Raw genomic sequence first — 27,124 nt, 5'->3', positions numbered from 1 at the left:
GATGTGTTAATTTTGATCTTTGTATTAGGTGTTCAGAAAAGATTTCAAGTCATTTGGATAGATTAGTCATAGATTCATGGAAGAAGTCCACACTGGTGATATAAATATGGGAGTTGATGCTTGCTGTATTGACTGACTGTATTGAATCCATGTGAAGAAGAAGTCATTTTATATGCAGTTTATAGGCATGACTAGATGAGGCGAATGAATCTTATTTAACTCAAGCATGAACTTGAAGTCAAGATAGTAAAGTAGTAAGAGGTCATTTAGTTAAGAATGAATGTAAGAGAGTGATCTTTGTCCCAAATGTGACACAAAAGATCCAAACAGCACTCATTTTGGCTACCTAAATGAATTTTATAAACTTACCTTGAAACCCAAACTGAATAACATTGGAAGAAAAGTTCTAAAGGGCATGGGTGACAACAGAGTGTGGCAACATTAAAGAAGGTGTGATTCTGGGTGGATTTAAGGAGTCTCAGAGATTGACCTGGAAAGATCTTGTGGTCAGAGAGTATGATGTGTAGAGTGGAAGCGCTACATGTACAGGTTATGATAAAGTGAACAGCAGAGTCACAGAGAGGGTTTGAAGGAGAGTGAAGAAGAAAGTCAGGGAACTAGGAACATGATCAGTATGATCATCTTCATGGAAATTAAAATCACTGGATGCCTTCTTATAATTAATATTGTTAATTTTATAAAATACTTACATGCATCGTCTGAAATAATTATGACCTTATCCTCCTTTATTTTGTTGGTATGGCAAAACACATTGATTGATTTTTCCATAAAAATCATTGCTGGAATAAACTCAAATCAATAAGTTTGTATCATCCTTTACATTTAGACCAGTGAATTTAGTTTTCTAAAAAATACATGTGGTATTTTGTTTAGTATTCTTTGCATTTATATTCAGAAGACATAGACAAATAATTTTCCCTTTTGGATTTCCTCAGAATATACCTTTAGCTATATACTAGAAGATCTCAATATGTGTGTGTGTGTGTGTGTGTGTGTGTGTGTGTGTCTGTCTGTCTGTCTTTATGAGCCTGTCTATCTTTATGAGCTACTTGTCACATAATTTTCCAATAATAGCAACAAATTTGTTAATTCCATTTTTTCAATTTCAGTGACTGTATTTTCCAAGGCTGTTTAAAATTAGTTATTATCATGTTGACCTATTTTTTTTTTCATTTCTGTCTGGTTTTGTTTTGTAATTTCTTCATTTTAATGGAAATTATCCTTCATTTATTACTGGACACATCTTTAACATTACCTACTTTATACCTTTGTTCAGCTGAATCACAACATTACTTTAGTGCAATTTTTTAAAATACTCTTTGAAAGTGCCATTTATTTTTAATATTCTTTCATTGCCTTCCTCTTTCTTTTTATTCACCCTCCCAATTTTACATCTCTGTGATCACTCTGGTTTTTCTTGAGATTAAGTGTTATCTCTTATCACTTCCCTCCCAAGTCTCCCAGTGTAGACCTCCACCCCATTTTTTTTTTAATCACAGAATTTTATCCCTGTTGATCCAGTTAGAGGAGGCCTTTAGTCAGTTTTTGATTATAAAGCTCATCACCAGAGACCTTCAAGGTGCTTGAAGCCACATATTGGGGGCAAGTGAATAAATGAATTTGCATTTTTAGCCTTCTAAGGAGTAGGGGAGGTTTACTCCAGGCTCTGGATAAAAGAACTTTCTATCCCTGGTCCTTTTTTTTTTTTTTTTGGTTGTTGTGTAGTGTCACTTAAATCCTTTTCACTCTTTAGGAGCAATCTTACGATGTGAAAGTAAGCAGGCCTGCATATTGTGCTTCTCAGCTTTCCATTTATTATTGAGTTCCAATCTTTTTTGAGGATCAGTTTATATGTATATTGTTTTTTTCTTTATATTTTAATTCTTATTATGTGCTCACAACAAATGTATTGATTTAATATACTAACCACTATACCTACATACCTGGAATCTCTTACATCTGAATCAGTTTTTCTTGATGGGATTGCATATATTGGAAAAACGTAAAATGGGATAAAAACAAATAAATTCCTAGTGAAATATATATATACTGAAAAATGCCAATATGTATGTATATATTTATATAGTGTGTGTATATATATATATATTATATATATATTATATTTTATATATATATATATATATATATACATATATATATATATATATGAATAGGCACATACACACACATATACAAATTTTCAGTTGAATGTGGAATTTTTATTTCTGCCAAATGATAATATGGAAATAGCATTATCTAAAAGTTATGTCCATGTCTTTTTTCATGAGTTTTAGTAAAGCTGTAGGGTGGACACATTTACTTACACAGTACTACACTCTGGAACTGAAAGTATACAGACACAACAGTATCACAGGCAACAGTAATACATCACAAGGACTGACAAATCCTAAATAAAAATTACATTCAGTGAATTTAGAAAAATATGATATCTTAATATCTTTTTTATACCTTTATAAGTACAAGTGCCAGGCAAGAACAGTACCACTGACCCACAACCCAGCCCAATATCTTAATATATTAATGAAGATGAGAAGCATCATTTACATGCCAAGGACTGTGAAAGAGAGAGGTAGCCTTTCATAATAAATATGCCTGGTCTGGAGCAGGAAGTTTATAGGCAGGACACTGCAGACAGAGGAAGCCAAGAGAACAGAGACCCAGAAGTGAACAAGTTTTGCAGAAAAATCAGAAACTACTTGTATTTTTTCTATGAAGGGCACAATAAACGTGGCTGGGAAGAGTTGGGAATACTTTTATATATGTAGAAATTTACGTTTTTTTTTTTTTTTCTGGGCCTACCCACCCTGTTACTGAGTTTGTCCCTTCTTTTGCTAGAGATAAGTCTCTGATATTTCAAATCCTTCTTTAGCCAGTCAATGGCCTAGATCCACATTCAAATTGATCAAAATGGTGGGTTTGACTCATTAGATTCTTATTTAATCACTTTTTAACTCCGGGTCTGATTTATGAATTTTGTACCACATTATTATTCAGTTGTTTTCATGTTCCTTTGCAATTATCACCTACGTATTTTATATCTGTACGTTTAATCTCCTCCAAATAAATTGCAAGCTCTTAAAAATCAGTACAGGCACTTACTGCTTCTTTGGAACTTCCTCTATACATATTCAGTGTTTTGAATGAATGCTTCAGTCAATAATTTATGTATTTGGAAGAAATATATATTAGGAAGCAAAATTCACATTTTAGGTATTCTTTTTAAATGTTTCTCAATTTGTCTTTATTTTTCTTTGTCTCATTTTACTAGGACTTTCTTATTTGCCTTACCTGATGTCATAATTATACATATACACACATAGACAAACACATGTATAACAAAAATATAACATATACAAACACATTTATATCATAACATAGTACACCAAGAAGCAGTCATTCTTGAGAAGGGTAATACAGAACTTTTCATATAATCTAACTATAAATCTCTTAGTAGTACTATTTATTAGGTTAAGATAGCATCTTAAAAGCTAGAGAAGTAAAATGTATTTAAAACCATCAGCCCAGTAGTTTTGTGTATGTGAAAAAGGTAGTAACTGTATATCTGAGACAGTGTCTATGTCTGTGTGCTGTCAATCACCTTCCTCCTTTTATTAGTCTCAGATAGAAGATAAACAACAAGACTGACAGTTTTGTGTCCTTTGCCATTTTGTGTCACCATCATAGACAAGAGAGTATTATGTCATCACTCAAGTCTGTCACATTTGGCGCATGCTGCTATGTGTCTTAAAGATTGTTTTCTTCTTAATCCTCATAAATACACAAACCACATATCAATTACATATTATTTTTATATAAATATTTTCCCTTAATATAATGCCCTCTACTTCAGGTGAGAGGATTTATGCTGCTGCCAAACCCTCCAGGGTACAAAGGTGTTTTGTTTTATAGTAATACTTCTTAAAAATATGAAGGGACAAATATGATGATAGATAGATTTTCTTTTTTAAAATATGGAAATGATATTTATCTCCATAACATGTAATTAAACACAGTGGGTTTTTTTGGCCTATAAACTCCTGACATATTTAGTTCTATTCAAAAAGATACTTTCAAAAACTTTAGGCTATATTTATGGATGATAATTATTCAAAACATGAAGGATATTTGTTCATAAAATTGATATTCAGCTTGAATTGTGATAAAAACAGTTCAGTGTCAAGAATAAAACTATTTTAATATAGTGAGTGTGATAATCAAAACATTTTTGTCTTCTTTATATTTCCTGCAACTTTGTCTACTTGTACAGTCTCTAATTTTCTAACTTTCCAATGACATTTTATGGCATGTATATTGTAAAAAAGGAGTCTAGATAAGTGTAACAATTCTAAATCTAGCAAACACTTATACTCAATAATTATATAGTAAGCTGCCAACCATTTAAATTCATGTATATATTCTATAAATTTCTAATGTTTTAACATCTTAAAATAGATATGACTTAATAATGTTTGTGTGTGTATTTTTATATCTGTTGTTCCTACTAACTTTTCTTCTGTTTTCTAAGAGAAGTCAAGTTGGTCATCCAGTGTTTTTTTTTTTTTTCCATTTTGGGGTACATTTATATGCCATTAAATGTTTTTGATTCAGACTTGAATTCATTTGCATCTTAAATCTGTCTTCATCTCCATTTTTATCATATTTTATTTTCTTTATATTTAAGATTATTTTTCCAATGTGTTCTTTTGCTTGTATTTTCTTGCAGCTTTTATTTAAAATTTTTAAAAATGTTTTTGTAGTTCCTGTAGCAAATCCTAGTTCTGTAGAATGATGTTGTCTTCTTCTTTCTTTTTTTATTTATTTTTAATTTTTTTTTTTTAGTTTTCAATGGACCTTTATTTTATTTATTTGTATGTGGTGCTGAGAATCAAACCCAGTGCCTCACACATGCTAGGCAAGCGCTCTACCACTGAGCCACAACTCCAGCCCCATGATGTTGCCTTCTTTTTATCAACAGTATTTATCATAAGACTTGCAGTATTTTTACTTAGTTCATTTTTATTGTTATTGCAATCCAAGTTTCATTAGCAAACTTCTAAATTTCAGGAGTTTAAGACAATAAAATTGTAATTTTCACAGAAGTAGAGTTAGCACAAAAGTTTTTACAATATGTTAAACTTTCATAAGAATTCAGGGACATGAGCATTTTTAATCTTGCAGTTTTTCCATTGCCTTGGGAGCCTTTATTTATAAAGAGAAGATGGAAAAAGAGAATGGAAAAGTTCTACTATTTAATAAAGTAAACTTCAACTTAACTCACACTCTACTGGTTATCTGATCACATGAAAGCCCTCCACTGTTCAGCTACCTCCTTAACTTAAATATGAATAAACATATTTCTCACTTTTGGGGGGATGAGGGGGGTGAGGAGGTGGGGGTGGGAGGTAAAAAAAAAACCTAGTTATCTTAGCTGCATTTCTTTTTCTTCTTTTTGTTTCTTTGGTACTGGGGATTGAACTCAGGGGCACTTGACCACTGAGCCACATCCTCAGCCCTATTTTGTATTTTATTTAGAGGCAGGGTCTCACAGAGTTGCTTAGCACCTCACTTTTTGTGGAGGCTAGCTTTGTGCTAGAGATCCTCCTGCCTCAGACTCCCGAGCCACTGGAATTACAGGCATATGCCACCACTCCTAGCTCTGCATTTATTCTTTTACAGGGAGAGATTTACCCAGAATCACATAGTACATAAATATGCTAGTTCTTAGCTCAATCCCTAGTTTCTACCTTATTTAGTCATAGGTGGCCATATAAATCTCAGATGGTATTTCAACTCTTCTAATTTTTCTTGGATATCAGATATTCATATCAATTCTGTATTACAGCAGTGCTCACCATATATTGTGATCAACTCTTTCTGTTTCTAGCATTTCCTGAACCTTCTTGAACACAGTGTACCACCACCACTTCCAAATCCACCTAGGATGTCAGAGTATTGCTTTCATAATGTCTCACTCCTTAGTATGACATAAGCTCTCTGTGGTTCTTTAGGAATGGCATTCTGGTTGTTTCTCTAAACACTACTTCTTTGGAATGTTCTGCCTGTAACCTTATATTATAAATATTAATGAGAACACTAGAAAAAGAGTCATCAGCTTGCTCTTTAGAGGGATCCAAAAATTTTTTTTAAGACTACCTCCATCTCAGTCTTATAGTTAATGAGAAACTTTCTAAGTTTTGCTAAGAGATCAATTACCAGCATTAATAATTATTGAACAGGAAGTTAACTGAGTGAAATTTTTAAGAGATTATAGATTGTACAGTCAGAATGCTTAAGTATCCATCTGAGCTTTCTTGTGTATTAACTGTGTGACTTTGGTAAATTTGCCTAATCTGTGTGATACTTAGGTTTTTCATTTTAATACCCATTAATTCCCATATTTACATTTTGAGAACACAATAAATATTCAAATATTTTTTCCAAAGTTACCATAACTGTTATATTTTTTTGAAATATTTAAATTTTTATAGGTGATCTATATCAAACACTATGAGACAAAATATATTTAAAAAGAGACATAGATGGAGACTCTCATGCTAAGTGAAATAAGCCAATCTCAAAAAAAAGACAACAACAAAGGTTGAATGTTTTTTCTGATGTGTGTATTCTACACACAACAACAAAGGACAGAGGGGAAGAATAGAAGTTCAGTGGATTGGTCAGGGAAGGGGGATAGAAATAGGAAAGAGAGTGGAATGATATGTACATATATCAATACAATACAACAAATCTTCACATCATGTATAACCAGAAAACTGGGATCCTAATTTGAATAAGATATACTCTAAATTTGAATAAATATGTCAAAATATACTATACTGTCATGTATAACTAAAAAGAACAAATAAAATTAAAAGGTGGCGGGGGCATGGCACTAGCATCTGACATCAAGATACACATCTAGAGTAATCTATAACCTAGCTAATTGGAAGGCTGAGTTGGGAGTATGGATTGAGCCTGGAGTTTGAGGCCAAACTGGGTAACATAGCAAGATCAAAATCAATCAATCAATAGAAATGAAAAGGAAAAGAAAATAGTAACGTCTTTCTCAAGAAGCAATTATGAATGAAAAAATAAAAAGGTTAGGAAAATCTATACAAGTATTCAATGTTTTCTCAGATAGTACATAGTCCATAAATGCTTCCTGAAATTAGCATCACACTATCGTCATCACCGTCATCACCAATTATCATCTATGAGTTTTCCTCCAGTTGATAGGTGTTCTTGTAACCATCTTTGATGAGAATGATATCTATTTTCTCTTCTCTGTTGAACAAATAGTTGGTAGTCATCTGGTTCTTTAAAAATTTCTTGATTTAGTAACTTGAATTTAGAGATTTTTTCTTCTTTCCTTTTTAGTTTTTGTTTTCTGTTTACTTGAGAAATTTCTTAAAATATTTTCTTGATGTTCTAAATATGTTGTAAAATGCATAAGCACAGTTTTAATGTAAATTTGTTCGGAAACATGTATTTTTCTCATTCTGTCCTGCATTGGAAGGCTACTCTTGTACTCTTCCCATTCGTTTGGTCCTCATTATCTTAGTTAAAGCTCTCTGAGGGAGGCAGGATCTTTGCCACAGCATAGGTTTCTTGTTGGGTTGCCCAAATACACAAAGCCACATTAAGTTTAAAGTCAGTAATTCCAGGTCTCATAGTCTCAAATGAAAGCTGCAGAGTCAGCAAGTCCAGGAACATTTGAAGTAGACCACATCACACTGTGGATTTCTCTCTTGAGAATTAGTAAGAATGATGTGTGTTCAGAGCCTTCTCTCTGGATTTCAGAAGCCACCTCCATAGTATGTCTCATTTCAACCTAGCTACAGAGTAGGAATTCAAGGGTACTGCTGAAACATTATGTTTAATGTGATAAAATATAGTGTGCTCTTTTATTACAGATTTCATGTGATGTTTATAATTTAATGTATAGTTTTCATCTTTTCAATAAGTTTTGTGTGAATTACAGAAAAAGAAAGTCTCTTACTGTACTTATTCCAAAAAAAAATATTTACCAAGTTAGCTTTCCTCAGTCATGTGTACTTGACACCACAACTTCAGTCACTTAAATTATACATTGGCTTTTGTCCTTCCCCAACTTAAATTTCTTCTTACATTTTAAATGTATTTATATAATTATTTACATATACAATATAGACTTATAATTGTATAAATTATAAATATTATCTGCATAATATAAATAAATATACATATTTATACAATGCTAAAGACAGGGTAGAAGATAAATTTTCTGAATTTTATATTTCAACTGTAGCAATGTATTAAGATATCTTGCCTCTTCTTTTTAAAATCGGTTTCTCTGTATTTTGCTAAAATTTTTTATTAAAATTTGAAATCCATGGATTTTTTTCTAAAAGGTAGCACATAATTTAACATGAAATAGAATTTTAACAAACAAGATAAGAGGATGAAATTAAAGAAAATTCAAAATATTTATGTAAAAATGAATTAAGCATTTTAGGAAATGTTTCAATTTACTCTTGAGTGCAGAATATCATCCTTCAAATTTTGCATGGCAAAATATGGGTTTTTTTTTAGATTTTATTGTCCTGATTTCTCACTACTTCACCAAATATTTGATAATGTAAGAAGATATTTTACACACAATATTAGTGATCAAGAGTAATTTGCCGATTTTTCATAAGCATTATATTGTTTGTGGAACCTCTCACAATCCTGCATTGAGAAGAATTAGTAAAAAAGTGAAGAATTGGTGAGAAGGAAGCAAAATCAGAATTATTTGACTAAACTTTCCGTTTCAAATATATATTGTTAATGAAAAGTACTGCACACATTTCATAGAAGACTATCAAATCTTAATAACAAAATTTCTACTCTTTTAATATCTTTATGGCTGTGCCTATATTTAGAAAACATTTTAAAACTGAACAAAAATATTTTCTTAACTACATAACATGTGCTGAAAATTGCAAAGTTTACTATTAGAATTTGTCTACTCTGAGAATTTCTTTCTTTAATAATTATGTTGTCTCCTTAAAAAAGACAAGTTGAGAATTTTAATGAAAATTCAAGTTGTAGGAGGTGCAAACTTAGGAGTATTAGAATCACATCCAGTGTAAGTTTAGAGTTATTGTCTCTTCCTATGTTATAAACACCAACTGTAGGCTTTCCCAGAATGTGGGGTGATATCAGGTTGTAAGATTGCAAACTTCAGGGGCTGATTTCTGTGTCTAATGAAGGCAGATGTTTTCATTCCCAGTGTACATTTCTGTATGCATTTCCATAATAACATGACATATAATCTTCTTGTCTCTTTGATCCAAGTGCTCAATGAGAGTTATATCACATGGTTACATATGGTGGTTTTATGGTCAGATGTAAAAAATGAATTTAATATGTCTATGAGAAAGACCAATATATTGTAGGTTGTTGGAAAGAATGAGGGCTTACAAAACTGTTTAGTTCAAATACCACATCATTTTCTTGTTCTATGAATTCAGGCCCATAGAAAGCTGCATCCAATTTCAAACTATATCAAGTGCTGAAAGATATTTTCACAAGGAAAATAAGAAATAATGTGACAAATACCTAGGAAAATACTGTGTTTTCAAGAAGCAAACAAAATATTCATGAACTTTGATTTGTGGGAGATGAATAGGAAGCATTTTGTCTGCATAAAGTCCTTGAATATGTATCTCAGAATTTTGTAGTTTTTAAATTTTGATGATTATCCATTAACAGTCTTCTTTAGTAAAGCTGCATATTAAATACAGACCATATATATGTTAAGTGACATTATGAGTTGTTTATATTAGGAAAAAGCTATAAATAAACATGGTCATTGTTCACCAAACGAGACTGTTCTTGTACACATAACAGCATTTGGGCATTCAGTATAACTAATAAATCATAATTGACATTTTATATTTATGAGTCATTTAACCTTCAAAGCTTAAAGAAGATTCTGAAGACTGAAGTTGCCAAAATTGTGTTTTCCTACTTTATCTACTGGTCACATTTTTGTTTATATGCTCCTAATATTAATTTTTATATATTTATTTTTTTCAATCTGTATGCTATTGATATTAATCTACATTCATTTGATTTTTTTCCAAATGAGCTAGATGGCATTTTAGGTCTGAATTTTGTGAACCATATTCATTTCTTCTCAAACCAAACACTTTAAAACTGAGAGATACATAATTAATAGATAACAAAATATCTAAATTTTATTCTGGAAAGACAATATTGGGGATAGGGAATCATTTGATATAAGTGATACTGTCTGTGCTGAATTTATATATATGTACATATAATATATTTACATACATGTACATCTGTAATACTGAGTGTGGTATATCTATATCTATATATCTATATCTATATCTATATCTATATCTATATATATATATATATATATATATATATATATACATACACACACATACAGTAATGAAGTACTAGTTTTCCAACTTTTCAAAATTCACAAGTCATTAGAGGTCCCACCTCAATCAACTAGATATGTGTGTATTGTTAAAGACTATGTTTTTCTCTCTGTAGGATTTGGCATTTGTTTGATGAGAATAGTGCAACCTAGGGAAAAGAGACAGTTTTGAGTGGATACATGTCAATTTTCTAAAGATAAAATTGAGGAATGTGATAGACATCATTATCCAAAGTACATATATGAAGACATTAATTGGTGTGAACATACTTTATATACAGAGATATGAAAAATTATGTTCTATATGTGTAATAAGAATTCTGATGTATTCTGCTGTCATGTATTTAAAAAATAAAAGTAATTAAAAATAAATAAAAAATAAAATAAAATTGAGAAACATGCTTGAATATTTGAATGGTTCTTATTGAATCATTAACTTACAAGTGACCCTATTTCAGAAGAAAATCAGTCAAATTAAAGCATTATATTGATCCCCAAATTAATTAATTTTAGATAATTTAAAAATATTCATGAATAATAACATAAATAAAATTAAGATAGACTTATTATTTGAAAACATTTAAAAATCTAACAAATTTTTTTAACAAATGAAAACACACACCACCACAGAGTTTTTGGTTCTTGATAGAGAGTCCTAAAATATATCGGGATTTTCCTGAAATAATTTCAAAGGCTAATTCCTAAGCATATTACAAGTAATTTCAAATATCCCCATGACTGTATTCCTTGAAAGGTGAAAGAGATGCTTAAATATTACTGTCAAACTACCAGATAGATATTATATAAACAATTTTTGGACAAGAGTTCACTACTTCATCAAAAATTCCATTAAAATTTTGAATATCTCAATAAATAAAAACATACTCCCTATATAAAACCCAAGGATAGCTTTAAAAATTCAATGGATTTGAATAGAATAAATAGAATTTTCTATTCATGTGCCAGCCACCATTCCTCTACTCTCAATGTCCTCTTTTCAAATGAAAACTTTTCCAGATTTAAATTATGTATTGATCAGATATGGATGGCAGTCTTGGAACTGCTTTTTCTTCTTTCTCAAAATGTACTGCACAGATTATCAGAGAGATGAAATTATTGTAAATGCATTGTGTGTGTGTGTGTGTGTGTGTGTTAGCAGTATTTTGCATTCTCAACAGTTGCCTTGGTAAAAGTTTATATGGGAGTCTCAAGAGATGATTTCATATTTTATCAATGTCATCATTGTATAAAGGAATTATAGAATCTATTTTTTTAAATTGAAATAGAAGTGAATTCTTATTTTATGTAGAAGAATTATATGTGCAGAATTTCATTTTTGATATAAAATTAAAATTAATATTGTTTATTATTTACAAAGGCATACATATCTGTATATAATTATTGTGACTTTTAATAATATCATCCATTCTGATTACATGATTTTCTTTTTCTAAAAAATAATTTAGTAGATAATGATTAATAATTCAATTCCTTCCTTCTAAACCTAGGGTCATGCTGTGAGCTTAAAGCAAGACATAATTGATACAAAATGACAATAGTGTCACTTCTACAGATATTTCTTATTTATAGACTCCAAATAACTATTACTGAAAGCATATTCATATCAATAGATTCATAATTATTTTTCTTAATGTTATAATAAGTAGAATTTATGCCAAAATATGCTAAAATTATGATTCTTTTAGATAGGTTCTATCACTTACCTCTTTTTCAACATAACTGGATATCTACTCTAATTTGTACATAAATATAAGAGCATCTCATTATAGTAATACCAACATCTATACAATAGCATGGCGGAAACCGCTAATCCTCACTAATGGCTCCCCTCCCTTTGAATTCAGCTAGACTATGTTTTCCAGCCTCTCATGGAGTATGGATTAAGTAAGGAATGAGAATGGAATGACATGTGCATTTTTAAGCTTCTGCCATTAACATTTCTCAGGGTTCCTCAGGGTTCCTTTTCCTCAGACAACTTTCAAAGTCACAAATTGAAGATGGTAGCTCCTGTCATTGACATCTTTATAATAGGCACTGCCCCTCCCAGCAATGACCTTGAACACTTCTTTACTGTTAAATGATAAAGTACCTGTAGTTTAAGCAGCTTAAATGTAACCCTGTCTCTAAAAGCAAAAATATATTTTCAAATAAGTAGGTATAATGAAAACTAGAGATCACAAAGAAGATTAAAGCTTGTCTTTATAAAGTTTTTTTGCCATATGACATTGTCAAATGAGTAAGACATGACTACTTATTATCTTAATAGAAGTAAATTTGTAATTTCTGAATCCATAATTGTAAAAGGTTTATTAGCATAGTCCACCATAAAAAAGGATGAGAACTTAAATATCTTTCAAGTGTTCAGCTAAATAATTAGAATTTATACACAGAAAAAGGTTAGAATGAAGTATTAGAAAAAAAAATGAAAGTTACTTTGGTAGTTACATTGTAGAAATATTACACATTATTTTTTATTTTTACTCTATTAGTGATATTTTGGAACTACATATATAAAACTAATTATCTAAATATTTAGAACCTAAAAATCAAAACAATAAACTTCTTTTAAATCTAACTTTATAAAATGAAAGTTTGCAGGTGTGAAATATTTATTAGAACATAAAATTTTTAAGTAACTGTCATATTAAATATGTCACTAGTTCTAGACATTTATTTTAACCTATCATACTGAGGTGATTTTAAAGGAAACTGCCATTTTATATACTCATTTGCATTGTCACTTATTTATTCCTACATTCATTAAATAGAGAGAATGGGAATTACATTCAGAGCACTGTACTAATTACTCTGGGCAGTGGGAAGTAGTCTCATCTCAGTTGAGATGCTCTGAAAGATTACCATGTCCTAAGGTAAAGGTACATATTAGCATATAAATAACAGACTACATAATGTTCACCTTTAATTTCTTATTGACATAACAAATAATTACTGAGCTCCATTATATAATTCTAACCTTGGGAACTCAAACAAGGACCTGGATGTGGTTTGAGGTGGGCAGTATAGGAAGATTTATCAACAAAAAATATAAGTTAATGAACTTGGAAGTTAAGTATAACCTGGGGTATGCAGAGGGATATATGACTTTAGATAAAGGGGCATATTTTGTTTGCCATATGTAAACTATACATTTGTAACCTTTGAGGCATTTTGAGGGGTAAAGGGAAAATAACTAGAGAAGAAAATATTGTTCAGATCTGTAGGGCCTTATGTTATATGACAAGCAATTTAAATGTTACCTTATAGGAGGGATATTATTGCAGGAATATGGCTGCATATGGAAGTGGTTTATGGTCAGAAGTTTAGGAATTTAGTAGAGTGGAGATTTTTACATTGAGACTGGCTGTCAGGGGGATGCTAAGTGGCAGTCTTTGGCAAAGGCAAGAAGCCTGGAAAATAGAAACCAGCATGCAATTTATTTCATTCTTTAAACATTAAATTTTTCATAACCAACTTATTAATATTTGGTATATTTTACATTTGGCAGTTCCTATATTTTTTCAAATGTTTCATAAGAGATTGTATGTATTCGAGTGGGAGTAGTGACTTTTTGCTTTTATACCTTTGAAATAAGAAAAGCTGAGGTTTATAAATTGGGATTGACTGCTAAAATCTTCCTTCAAATAGTGACAGAGTTTCCAGATTTATTGCTTAGCTTCTGTTCACATTTCTATTCCAAAACTCCATTTACTATGGTTTCAGTAAAGATTCAGTCCAGGCTGAAACTTGGTATATCAAATAGCATCTCTGGAGCAATGGTTGTTTTTACCAATTTTCCAGAAGATTGATTTAGATTGTTTTATGTTGTATGACTGTAAAAGAACAAAACAGAAAAAGGATTCCAGCTTGATACTTTATCTGTATGTTTTAACTGGTCCTCCATGGTACTATTACAAATGACACAAATTTATTTTAATATATTTTTGTTAGGCTATCAAGAAATACAACAACACTTTGATAGGAAGACTGAGAGTGATTAGATTTTCTTTTTTATCTTAACTCTTCCTTAATAACTAGAGATATATTTTCACAGCATAGATCTGAAGGTACAAAATGTAAGATCCGAAAGAGTTAAGATTTAGATCTGTGGCCCTTCTGCAGGCTTTATGATAGTTTGATCCAGTTTTCCTTTCAAATTAGTACACAGGTCTAATTAGTAGAAAAAAAGCAGTTTGGTGTGCTAAAACAAAATTGTCTTCACTAAAGCTTTAAATCCTTGTAGAGCTTTCAATTGGAAGTAGAGTATTCAATTGCAGGGATGGGGTGTGGGGTTGGAGGACAGGCCCTGATGGATTGTATAAGTAGAAATGGTTAGTGTCCTGTTCTGAAATCAGTAGGACTAAAGTAGATTATGCTGTAAGCACAGGTCTAGGTGGAAAATGAGTGGGCTTATAGTTGAAGCTTGGAAAACTCAGAATACTGGTTTGGGCAGCCTTGAAAATAAAATTAGAGACTGAAGAAAATGTCTATTCTCAGGCACCAAGCAGCAAAATTAGACTTGATATCAAACCAACAGTCTATGGGTGAAGTTCTTCCACACATCTTTCCCATAGGTAGAACTTGACTTATTAAACATAAACATTTAAGTTTCCTACAGGAATCAAGTGGAGACACTTGGGTAGAGATGATGTGTACTGAGGTAAAAGAGAATAAAGGGTGGAAATTAAAGTTCTTAAAATTTCATCCCATTAGTGATGTGTTTTTTTTTTTTTGACTAATACCCTATGGATGTAGAATGAAATGATTTTGAGGCATTAATTATATTAACACTAAAATTTAAGTAGCCAGGATGATAGGTAAACTAACTTCTGTTATTCTGATTTTGGTTTTTCCTTTAGTACTTGTCTATGGAATACAGTGAATTATAATAAAATTATTTAGTATACAATATTAAATTAATGTGTAGAATTTTTCAAAATGTTAATATATAAAATTATAGAATATTTTCACAAAATATTGGTAATCCACATATTAAATTTAATCCAATAAATTAAAAATGGGTATCTATAATATGTACCATGACATATAGCTCATTGTGTAAAATGATTCCAATTTTGAAGTTTTAGGTCAAATGGGTGAACAAGAAAAAATGTAAAAAAAAATGAAGTTGTACTTGTTGCATTTTATTAGTCTTAAAAATCATTATGTAATATGATCTTACACAATTACTTAAGCATCTAAAATGTGATATGAATTATTTCTCACTGTAAACCAATTTAAAGATACTTGAAAAGTTCCTGGAAAGATGTTCTTTATAATAAATATAACATTAAAGTAAGGAAAACTATAAAAGGAATGTACACAAACTGTTAGTATGTTCTCACTTTGTTTTCTGTTTTTGGTGGTGTTCTGGGAATTGAACCCAGGGTCTGACCATGCTAAGCAGGCATTCTTCCACTGTGCTGCATCCCTAGCCCTGCCTATAAGTTTTGAATGAATCATTCTAGAGTACTACTTTGGTTTAAAACTAATTAATATGCAACTTATTGAATATAACAATAAATTTTCTTAGTAACAAATATAAATCATGACTAAAATTCTCCAAGTTTTTGTCTTAAAATTTTTTATTTTATCCAACATGAGTACCAAATATGCATTTGTATTATTGATGAACAAGTTAGAACCAATAGTATATTGGGAAAATAAATTTATTCACATTTAAGTACTCTTTAATATACTTTTACTCATTGGTCAATATTTCTTATTTGCAGCTAAGATTAAATTCTCCAGAACTCAGAGTTTTGAACCATTAAATCCCCTCACCAGTGGATAGCAGGAACCTAGCGGGTAATAAGATCTGACATTCATGTAGCCAACTTAAACTGTGAGCATGTATTTAATCTTTATGATGATGCTTACAAATGCTTATTTTTCTGATTATTTATTCCAAAGGAAATGTTTGAAATTTTAAAGATTTGTAAGTGACATGTTTGGGTTCTTATTTATTGTTAAAAAGAACATTTAAATAATGATAAACATTCTGTGTTTCAAAGAAAGACTTTTTAAAGATTAAATTCACTTCGACTTACAGAATTGCAATATTTTCCATTATACATTTGGTATGTACTACAAAGAAAGTTAAATAATATGGGTGATTGCTTATTAATTATACATTTTATGTTTTTTTTTAAACTGAGGTAAAAAAGAAAATAGCTGTAAAATCATTTGTTTAGCATCAAATCATTTTCCGATGATCCATTACTTATTTAAACATTTGTGTAGCATGATGTTTCTAACTCTTTTATGCTCAACAGTGTCTAAATTAGAACTTTTTTCCTCCTTTTTTTTTTTTTCTTGGCTCCCATGGGGCATCATGTGGAGAGATATTGAAGAGGACTTCCTAGTTCAGTTCTTTTTCACTCTGTTCTTATCATATACAGGCAGAGTTTAGTTGTCAGTTTTTTTTTTTTTTTTTTTTCCTGTGGCTATTCACCGAATGCCTACTGTGCAGACAGCTACAGGCTCAGGGTGCTGAGCTACTGAGACAAGTTTTCTGCTCACAGGAAACCCATTGAGTTATAGTACAAATCTCTTGGACTGTTAAAGATTTTCCTTTATTCTTTTATATTTGAAATGTTGTTCTAAAGTAAACTGTAAATGATGACATTGTAAGCACTTATGAACTTGAAAACATTAACATTGTGGATATAGAATTTTCTTAAAATATTCAATTCGGTGAAAATCTTATTAAGCTGCTGTATTATCTAGCAAATGAACATAGTACACAATAACTTTACTTATTTTAGCTGTTTCTTGAATATATATGTTTATAAGTTTTTGAATATCTGTATCTATTTATATTTCAGTTCTAAAATTGTGAACTTTCTTCTCCTACTTTCATTATTATACAGCAATTATTTTCTACACCTAACACTCAGCAGATGGGTGCACAATATTTAAGAAAATTGTTCAAGTTCATATAATTAATCAATAACAAAGCCTATATTAAAATTTAGATATTCTGCTTTTCTTTTCAGAGCCTAGATTTTAGACAAAGGTAATAATAATTATAAAAAGCAAATCATTACTATTATACTACATAATTATTATTATATTTTTATAATTAATACATTTTCATAATAATAATTATAAACAGCTAAGCTGAATTGGTTAATACATTTCAGATATTAAAGTATTTAAGTTATCATCATGATTTCAAACCCAAAATATTTTAATATTATCCCTGTAATGTATTTTAAAGTACTTTATATACTACATGACATTGTTCACTTACGATAAGCAAGATGGAAATGAATCAATTAATCTTATATAGGTTTGGGCTTGGGGTTTTGATTCAGTATTTTTAGGTTTACTCCAGGCAAATAATTTATTTATGAAACTTTTATATTTGTATGCATTAACTCCACAAAATAGTTTGGTCTAAAAAGAGTTAAATTCCTTTTCTCACAATTCATTGAAAAATCTATGTTTTGTGGAATCTGTTCTAGGGGAAATGAAATTGAACACAATTGTGGATAATTTGTTTTGTGTATACAGTACCATGGTAGAAACTTGAAGTTTTCCCTTTTAGTGATTTCATTTTTGAAAAAGTATAAGTACATGCCTATTTTAACTTAGATCTATATATAAAATATAAAATTAGATGTATTTATATATATATGTGTGTGTGTATATATATATATATAATATATATATATGTTAGTAAATCATAGTTTTGAAAAATGGTTAATATAGCATGAGTTCCTTTTGTGAAAATAATCAATTTGTGTCTTGACTATTTTCCTGTGGCAACTGAACAAGCCCTGTATATTATAGCATACAGAAGACAGAGTATAAAATAGACATTTTTTAAAAATGTGTGCTGCATCCTAATAGAGTTATAATAACCATCAAAATCAGATCCTTATTTTTCACAATAAAAAAGCAGATATGAAAATATTTGCATGCATATGTATTCCTGTGAGATGAGAGTTAGCACAAAATGGTAGAAAAAGGACTACCAACATTAGGCACTTGTTATTTGAATGTACAGGGGCATGATTTCTTAAGGATATTTAAATTCATCAGAATGCAGAATATTCCCAAATTTTAAAAAGCATGTAGAAAAGGGGTAGGTGATTTGAAAACATTTGTCATTGGGGATCCTCTCATTATATAATAAATGTGTACAATAAATTTTAAACTTTGATATCTTAACCATTTCCTTAACTCTATCAAAAGTTTATAATTTTTTAAAATTCAACGTTAATTATACATTTATATGCAATTTTAAGAAATAATACAGAGAGATCTCATTTGCCCTTTATCCAAGTAACAACATGCAAAGTTATAACACAATATCACAACTTATAAAACTGACACTAATACAGTCCACCAATCTTATTTTGTTTTCACCACTTTTACACATAATTATTTGTGTGTGTGTGTGTGTGTGTGTGTGCACCTATGCATGTGTGTGTTATTCCATTTGTAGGTTCATGTATTTGGACTTACAGAAAGACACAAGACAGTTCCACCACTACAAAGAATTCCTTGTTCCTTCCTTGAAGAACCACACCCATGTCCCTACATCCCTACTGTCTCTAACTGTGGGCATTCACTACTCTATTCTCCATGTCTATTATTTTTACTTCAAAACATTGTTTAAATGGATTCCATCTTGATTTATTTATAGAGTTCTTGTATGTATCACTGTGTGTGCTTTTCATAGTGGTTGTCCTTAACATTTGAGCATACATATGTGATTTATCACAGTGTACTTAGTGTATTGTATTCACCCATATTTTTTTTTGTTTCTTTTTTGTGATGCTTCAGTATTTCTTCTTTTATCATTTCTCTTCTGTTTGATGCACTTTTAACTTTTATTTCATTCAGGTAAGCTAGGAAAAAATGTTCTTAATTTTCCTTCTGAGAATATACTTATTTTCTCCCAATTCTTCACAGATAGTTTTAGTGGGTAAGAATTCCTTGTAATTCTTTTCTCAATACTTAAAAAAAATGTGCCATTGTCTCTGGCCTCCAGGATTTCCAAAGAGAAATCTATTGTCATTTGCATTTATGTTCTCATATGTCACATGCCATTGTCTTTGTTACTTTCAAGCTTTGTGTCCTAATTTTCAGAAATTTCATTTTAATGTATGTTAACATGGTCTTTGGAATTTTTCAATTGAGGTTTTCGTCAGTTTCTTTATTCTACATATTAATGTACCCACCAAATTAGGAAAGTTTTTAATGACTGTATCTTTGAATATTCTTTCAGCCTCATTCTTTTTTCTCCTCCTTGGACTCTAATGGCACCAATGTTGAATATAGCTTTATTATCTTGTAGTTCCCCGAGGTCTGTTATGTTTGTTTTTTCTTTTATTTCATATATATTTTCTATCAGTTTTTCAGATCAGGTTGAATTTATTACGATGAGTTAAACTTGCTCTTTCTATCTTCTGTGATCTCCATTGTCCTATTGAGCCAATCCAATAAGGTTTATTTAGGTTATTGAAAATTTAATATCTATAATTCTAATTTTTAATAAATTATTTTTCTAGTTAAACTTTCTATTATCTTTTTCCTTTGTTCAAGATAATTAGTAATGGCTTATTAAAATATTTTTATGATGGCTAAAAATCTTTATCAGATAATTCCAATATGTGATTCATATCAGTATTGACTTCTATTAGTTATTTTTTTCTAATTTAAGTTATCATATTCCTGGTGTTTGGTATAACCACTATGTTTTTTTGTTTATATCCTGGACATTTTAGCTATTATATTAGGCAACTCTGAATATTTTTTAGGTCTACTATTCTAGGAGGCATTCTTTTGATTAGGTTTAACACAGTTTGTTTCTTATATTTACAGGCTCTGGGTCTAAATTAATAACAACTTAATTTTCAGGGAATTTGCAGTGCTATATGGTCTGTTTGACTTTTCAGATTCCACTCAGGGTTATACTGATCTATATTGATATCACCTAAAAGGGCAAAGAAGCTTCCCCAGGCTAGGCCTGTAGTAGTTCATATTAGGCAAGGGGTTCTCTAGCTCATAAGAACTACTTCTAGGACACTCACTGTCCAATTGCTTATTGTCTGTAGATGATGAAGGGAATTTCAATCTGATGAGGAAAGTGATTGCTCTCCTTTGTCAGTGAAGATCCTCCTTGATTCCCCTTGCAGGTGACCTATCTTCCTGAGGCTGCTGGGGAACTTCCATTCGATCAGTAATAAAACTGAATTTACTGATGCCACCTCTGCTGCCTGGTTTGGTTAGGAAAAGCTGGGCCTGGATCATCTTTTAGTGTTGTTTATGTAGCCTTCATGCTGCCCCTCAGGTCCTGGTGTCCCTACCACTGCTCCTTCATCTTTCTTTCTTTCAAAATACTCTTTTGGATGTCTCTAGCTTTAATGTGATATTTTATGCTGTACTTAATTAAATACATAATAACATGTATTTTTACCCTTTTTCCCCAAAATAAAGTCAAGAGAAGCATAACTCAACAGAATTCTGAGAGATATTCTGGAGAAACAAATGTTGTGTCTCAGAAAAGTGATTCAAACCAAAGAATATATTAACAGAGTACACTAGCCAATCAGAGTATACTTAATTATAGATATTTTTCAACTAAACATCAGATCAAATTTAAATAAAGTTTAACAAGTGTCTTTACTTCAGAGAGCTTTTAGTATGCCAATATTCTTTGTTTGGGGCTCTTGTAAGAACTGTAGCAAGGTTTCAAGTTTCCAAAATTTATCTGTCCATACAAGTGAGTCCATTTTGTTCACAGTTGTTTATGGCACTGACATTTCATGAAAGACTTTGTGAAGCAAAGCTATTTTCACAACTGATATCTACCTCATCTAAAAGTATTACACTAGATTCAATCATTTAATTAAAAAGTTATTTTTGAGAACACTAAGGAGCACCTAATTCTACTTTGATTTAAAAGAAATCAGATAAAATATTTCAGTATACTTTAGCCTTCCTTTAAACTGATTCAAGAAGCAAAATTTAGATGCACAGCCAAATTAAATGTTTATTGCATTGTGTTTAAAATATGTGGTCTAAAACTACTGACTGTTCTCTAATGTTGCCATTCACGTTGTCAATATTTTCTCTTTCCAGCTTTAAGGGACAATAGGATTGAGCTGGTTCGTGCTTCCTGGCATGAATTGAGTATCAGTGTCAGTGATGTGTCTCTCTCTGATGAAGGACAATACACCTGTTCCTTATTTACAATGCCTGTCAAAACTTCCAAGGCCTATCTCACTGTTCTGGGTAAGTACAGGAGACTAAACCCATGTAATCACAAAACCAGGGAGATGCATACTGCTATAGCAATATGATTCTGTAAGAAAATGTAGTTTGAAGATCATATTTATAGATGTAGTCTAATTCCTTCTCTGCTGCGCTACAAAAAAGGCATTTAAAAATAATTTATTTGCTTTCTCCATTTTATCAATAGTCAAAAGGAGGTACAAAGATTTATATCATCCTCAGAAGGCACAAGGGCATTGTGTTCTGTAGCTAGCAACACATACTCCTTTTCTTAATTTCCAATTGGACCTCTTTATATCAAATCATCTATACATTTTTTATTCTGCTCCTTTTATGAATTGACAGAATAATGAATATAATGAGTTTGACTTGCATCTATAGTATGCTTCTACGTTTTATCTTATAAGTAACCTGGTGAGGGCCTTCTCTAATAACCTGTGGCTTTCAAAAATGACCCCTTTGTGTACTTTTGTGCATTTAAATGGCCCTGACATTTCCATGGGACTTCTTTCCTTTTAAATTTGTATTTTCTGGATCCGAAATGAAGTACATAATGTCACTTGTGCATGCAGCTTGTAGCTTCTTTGTGCTTTTATTCTCTAAGTATTGGGCCATTTTCCCAAAGGTTAAAGTGACATGAAAAAGCAATACATTCATAGAGATTCTGAGGAAATAAAGTTGCAGCTCGAACCTCTCTGTGATTCCACAGATGTCAGTGCCCCAATCAACTGAAATCGTTGCACTTCATTGAAACACACCTGTGTACTGAACAAGTTAGAGGAATTTAAAAATTGATTTTTTTTTGCCCCTAGCTTGCCTTCCTTTTTGATAGATAAAGGTACAACATTACATTTAAAAGGACAATACAGACTCTTCTTTTAGATAGGAATATTAAAGTTAATCCAGCTTGAGAATTGGTTTTGTGCATAGAATATGAAATATACTCCACTGCAAATCCTACTGAGACTATTTTATAAAAATCACTGAAAGTTTGCCATTAACGACAAGATATAGCCCCTAAAATGGAGTATTTCAGGATAACAACTGCCTAAGCTTAATATATTATTTTGTAGAGAGCCAAATTGGGACTCAAAGAATAGGTGCCTGCTGCATCCAGTTTATTGAATGGTGGTAGGACAAGATTTTTTTTTTAAAGCAAAGGTGTAATATCAAGGTGAAAACAAGCAATAACAGCTATGTAGTTAATGGAAGCATACTGACCCTTTATCTTTGTTTTTTTTTTTTTTTGTTGATTTACTTTGCCATTCTCATATTGGTTTTCTCTAACATTCTTACATTTTAATCTTTTCAAAACTGAATTAAATAGTTCAACAAGAAAATATTCAGTCTGCTGTTATTATTTAATACTTTTAAATGTAGTTTTAATATATCTCTACTGAGAAAACTGAGTAATATTGCTTAAGAAATGTGTAATATTCTATTTTTTTAAATCACCTAAATTCTATTTCTCTGTATTAGTTATCTGCTTATGGTAATTTGGAGTAGAAAGGTAGTAGTGGTTAGCATTAAAAATAATATATAACATGCTTACCAAAACTACAATTGTATTTTTATAAATGCCCTCAGGAGACATTTTCTACTTTTGATGACAGAAAGGTTAGTAAAGGTGTGATTAATGATGAAACACTTATTCTAAAATTCATATTCTTGAACAAAGTACATACAGGATAATAATACCTTTTTAAGCATTAAAGAATTATGAAATCAGTTGATAAAGGTGCTCTTTTAATCAAATCAGATGGTATTATAGCAAATTTAGCATAATTTGAAAAACAGAAATATGTTTTGTGGAACTTTTGTTTTTCACGAATGCAATCTTTCTTCTTCAATTCTTCTTCTGGCAAATCTTAAAATATACTGAATACTTGTTTTTAAGATGTACAAAGAATATATTTGCAGGTAAAAGTTTACAATTTATTTTAAATCTACTTTGGACTATATGCATTTCAAAAGCTTTTTAAATATTTCATATAAGTACACACACACACACACACACACACACACATATCTAAGGCAGTTTGTTTTATTATGCAGAAGTTTATATCATCCCTAGAGAATGATGCTCACTTTGCTCATTTGCTTAAATTTCAGGTGTTCCTGAGAAGCCTCAAATTAGTGGATTTTCATCACCAGTTATGGAGGGAGACTTGATGCAGCTGACTTGTAAAACATCTGGTAGCAAACCTGCAGCTGACATAAGATGGTTCAAAAATGACAAAGAAATTAAAGGTAAAAAACAGAAAAAAATTCCCCAAATCAAAATTAATGTATTAAAACTAGTATGATATATTGAAAAAAGTAATCTTTTCATACTTTTCATCATGCTCACTGATCAAATGTACTTTGGACAAGATTTTCTCATTTCTTAAATCAGATAATTTTAAAAGATATAATATAATCTCTATGTGCTTCATTTTCCTCTTATGAACAAGAAGTCTAAACCTAATATGTTATGATATTGGATGTAAGGTGTCCCCCAAAGCTCACATGTGAGACCATACAAGAAAGTTTGGAGGAGAAATGATTGGGTTGTAGCATTTACCTAATCAGCAAATTAATCCCTGATGAGATTCAATGAGTGGTAGCTGGAGTCAGGTGGGGTGTGGCTAGAGGAAGTGGCTCACTGGGGATGTGGCTATGGGGTATATTTTGTATCTGGAGAGTGGAGTCCTTTCCTTTCTCTTTCCTGATCACTGCGTGAGCTGTTTCCCTCTGCCACATTCTGCTGCTATGATGTTCTACCTTGCCTTGAGCTCCAAGGAATGGAGCAAGACACTTAAAGATTAATACTTCTGAAACCATGAGACCCTAAATAAACCTTTTATCTTCTACAATTGTGTTGGTTAGGTCCTTTAGTTGCAGCAGTGAAAAAGTTGACTAAATCATAATATTTGCCTCATCCCCAAACTGGGAAAACAAATGGTTCAATATATAAAAAAATGTATAGGTCCACTCTTGACAATAGTAAGCACTAAGTATATTAGATATTACTATTTAAAATTTATATATAATATTTCAGTTATAGATGGAGAAACTGTATAAATTATTGCTGAATTTATTGGTTTTTGGAATTTCAAATTTGGTGAAATAAAACAAGATAAATATCAATAAAACTGACTTCTAGTAATTTCCATAGAAGGTAAAAATAATTTCATGTCTTAGTTAAAATATGCATTGTGATTTAAGTGCTTCAGACATCTCTCTCTTCTCTCTCTCATTATCTCTCACACGTAAACATACACAGAGAAGTTTTTAGGGACGAAATAAGTTTATATGGGAAATTACTGGTATGGTTAGTTTGTTTGATTTTGTTAAACCCCAACTGTGGTTATCTTGAACCCAAGTTAGCACATATATTAACATATAAATACAGAATTGTTTTGCTGATTAATAAAACAATTTGCTTATATCATAGTTATTATTTTCAACATAATCTTCAATAAGACAGGTTTAAGGCAAGCACTCTGATTAATTTAACTTCTAATTCTAATAACTTGAGACAGTTTATTTGAATCTTGGTAATGGGCATGCAAACCTAGCATGTACATTTGCATACATTACTGAAAAATTGTGGATCATAATCTATATAAAAGTTTGTCTATTTTCTATTTTACTTACTCTTTCATTATTATTGGGTCCAAAACTAGAATCTCAGAATCTCATCTATAATTCAATACTAATCACTTCCTTCATTTCAGAAATAATAGACATATTTTACTTGATCAAATTTTGGGAAATACTTACCTAAGACACATTTGGACAGCTTACTCTGCTAAATGAGTTACCATTTAACTGAATTGAATTCTTGTATTCTAGTAGGGTTCATTGACATCCATTTTAATTCTTCCTTTAGGATATGTTTGTTTAGACATTTCCAGACTCAGTTAAATCTTTCCTAAGTAGACCTTCCATCCTACTTCCAGAGTTATCTTACTATGACAAGAATCTGTTCTGGTCAGTTTTCTGCTTAAGTACTTTTGATGGAAAGCCCTAAATTGCAGGATAACTTTAAAATCCTCTTTCTGTAGCTTATAGGAATTCTGTAGCCAGTAAACTTTTATATATCACATATGTCTTTTTGTAGGAATGTTCTTTTTCATGATAGAACACACTCCTTAATATGCCACTGCAATGAATTACTGTTACCTACATTCATCCTGACATAATTAGTTCATTCAATAATTAGTCAGTTCTCCATTTTAAAGCCTTTTATTTTTGTCCCGAGGATTTTTCTCTTTTTCCCTCTGGTAAGTCAAAGACTCTAACATATTAAGTACATTAATATTGATTAGTTGTTTTTAATATCATAGCTTCATAAGAAACTGATGTACTCAAATTTTTATAAAAGAACTTACTTTTTTAATCCATGTAGCCTCTGATTTGAATGCAAACAGATTTGATGATATGTTGGGGCAGGGGATTCTGTTTGAAGTTTGATATTGTAAACACCATACTTGAATGCCATCTAAATTAAGATCAGAACAATATTCAAGACATAAATGTACACAGAATCAGCATATGGTTCTATATTCACAAGTTGTGAAGCCTCCTTGTTTTTACACCCACTAGTGCGTGGCCATTTACAGAGCATTTGTTATCCCTACATTTTCATTTTTTCTAAAGAGCTCTTTCTTTGTATCCAATTCTCACATATTTATATATTTGTCTTCCCAGTCAGATGGTGAACTTCCTGAGCAGCGTAAACTTTATTTTTATAGGTGTATATATGTAAATAAAATAAGTGCTATCATCTGCACAGAGTGAGTGTTCATCACAGTTGCAGTCCTCTGGATATGCCAAGTGAATTTCCTCGCTACAGCCCCTTTAGCCAACATGCCTCAGTGCGGGGAGAGCTTCATTCTTATCTTGCACTGTCTTGTCTTTTCAGACATGAAAATTTGACTTTCTATTACCATCCGACTGTTTTTAGTATAATATTATTTGAGACTTTTAAAAAAGATAATCCCGAGTGTAAAGCAAAGGGAAAAGTGGGTCTAATCGAATCAAATTAAATTGAATTCAATATGACATTGTTAAAAAATGCCTCCAAATTTCACAGTATTTTATGGTGCATGAAGATTCAAATCAAGAAAATAAAAACCTTGGTTTGGAGATATTTATGGCATCTTTGGAATTATTAAACAAATTATGGAGAGTATTTTCTCTTAAAGAGATTTGTCTGTACACATTTTTTTTCTTTTTTTCTATTACTATCTAAGTGTAAATTTTCAGTTTCTAGATGAAAGTTACTGGATTATAAGGCAGTGGTCCTTAAATTTCAACAGGCATCATCATTCCTTATCGAGCTTCTTGAATCTTACAGGATCCTCACCCTAAATATTCTGATTGAGTAGG

The 27,124-nt window shown here is 30.9% G+C and overlaps 1 protein-coding gene across 4 annotated transcripts in view; it reads left to right on the top strand.

The window, feature by feature from the left end:
* Positions 1–27,124, top strand: part of CADM2 (cell adhesion molecule 2) — a 1,032,141-nt gene that overhangs the window by 847,420 nt on the left and 157,597 nt on the right. For all 4 annotated transcript variants that reach the window (XM_081301404.1, XM_081301402.1, XM_081301403.1 and 1 more), the window contains 2 exons: positions 21,596–21,748; positions 23,861–23,998. In XM_081301404.1, the coding sequence (XP_081157530.1) occupies positions 21,596–21,748; positions 23,861–23,998 (291 nt within the window). The remainder of the gene's footprint in view (positions 1–21,595; positions 21,749–23,860; positions 23,999–27,124) is intronic.

This window comes from Spermophilus citellus, assembly GCF_964194105.1.
Source record: "Spermophilus citellus genome assembly, chromosome: 7".
NCBI classification, from domain to species: domain Eukaryota; kingdom Metazoa; phylum Chordata; class Mammalia; order Rodentia; family Sciuridae; genus Spermophilus; species Spermophilus citellus.
The sequence above is the reverse complement of the archived record's forward strand: the minus strand, read 5'-3'. Positions and strand labels throughout refer to the sequence as shown.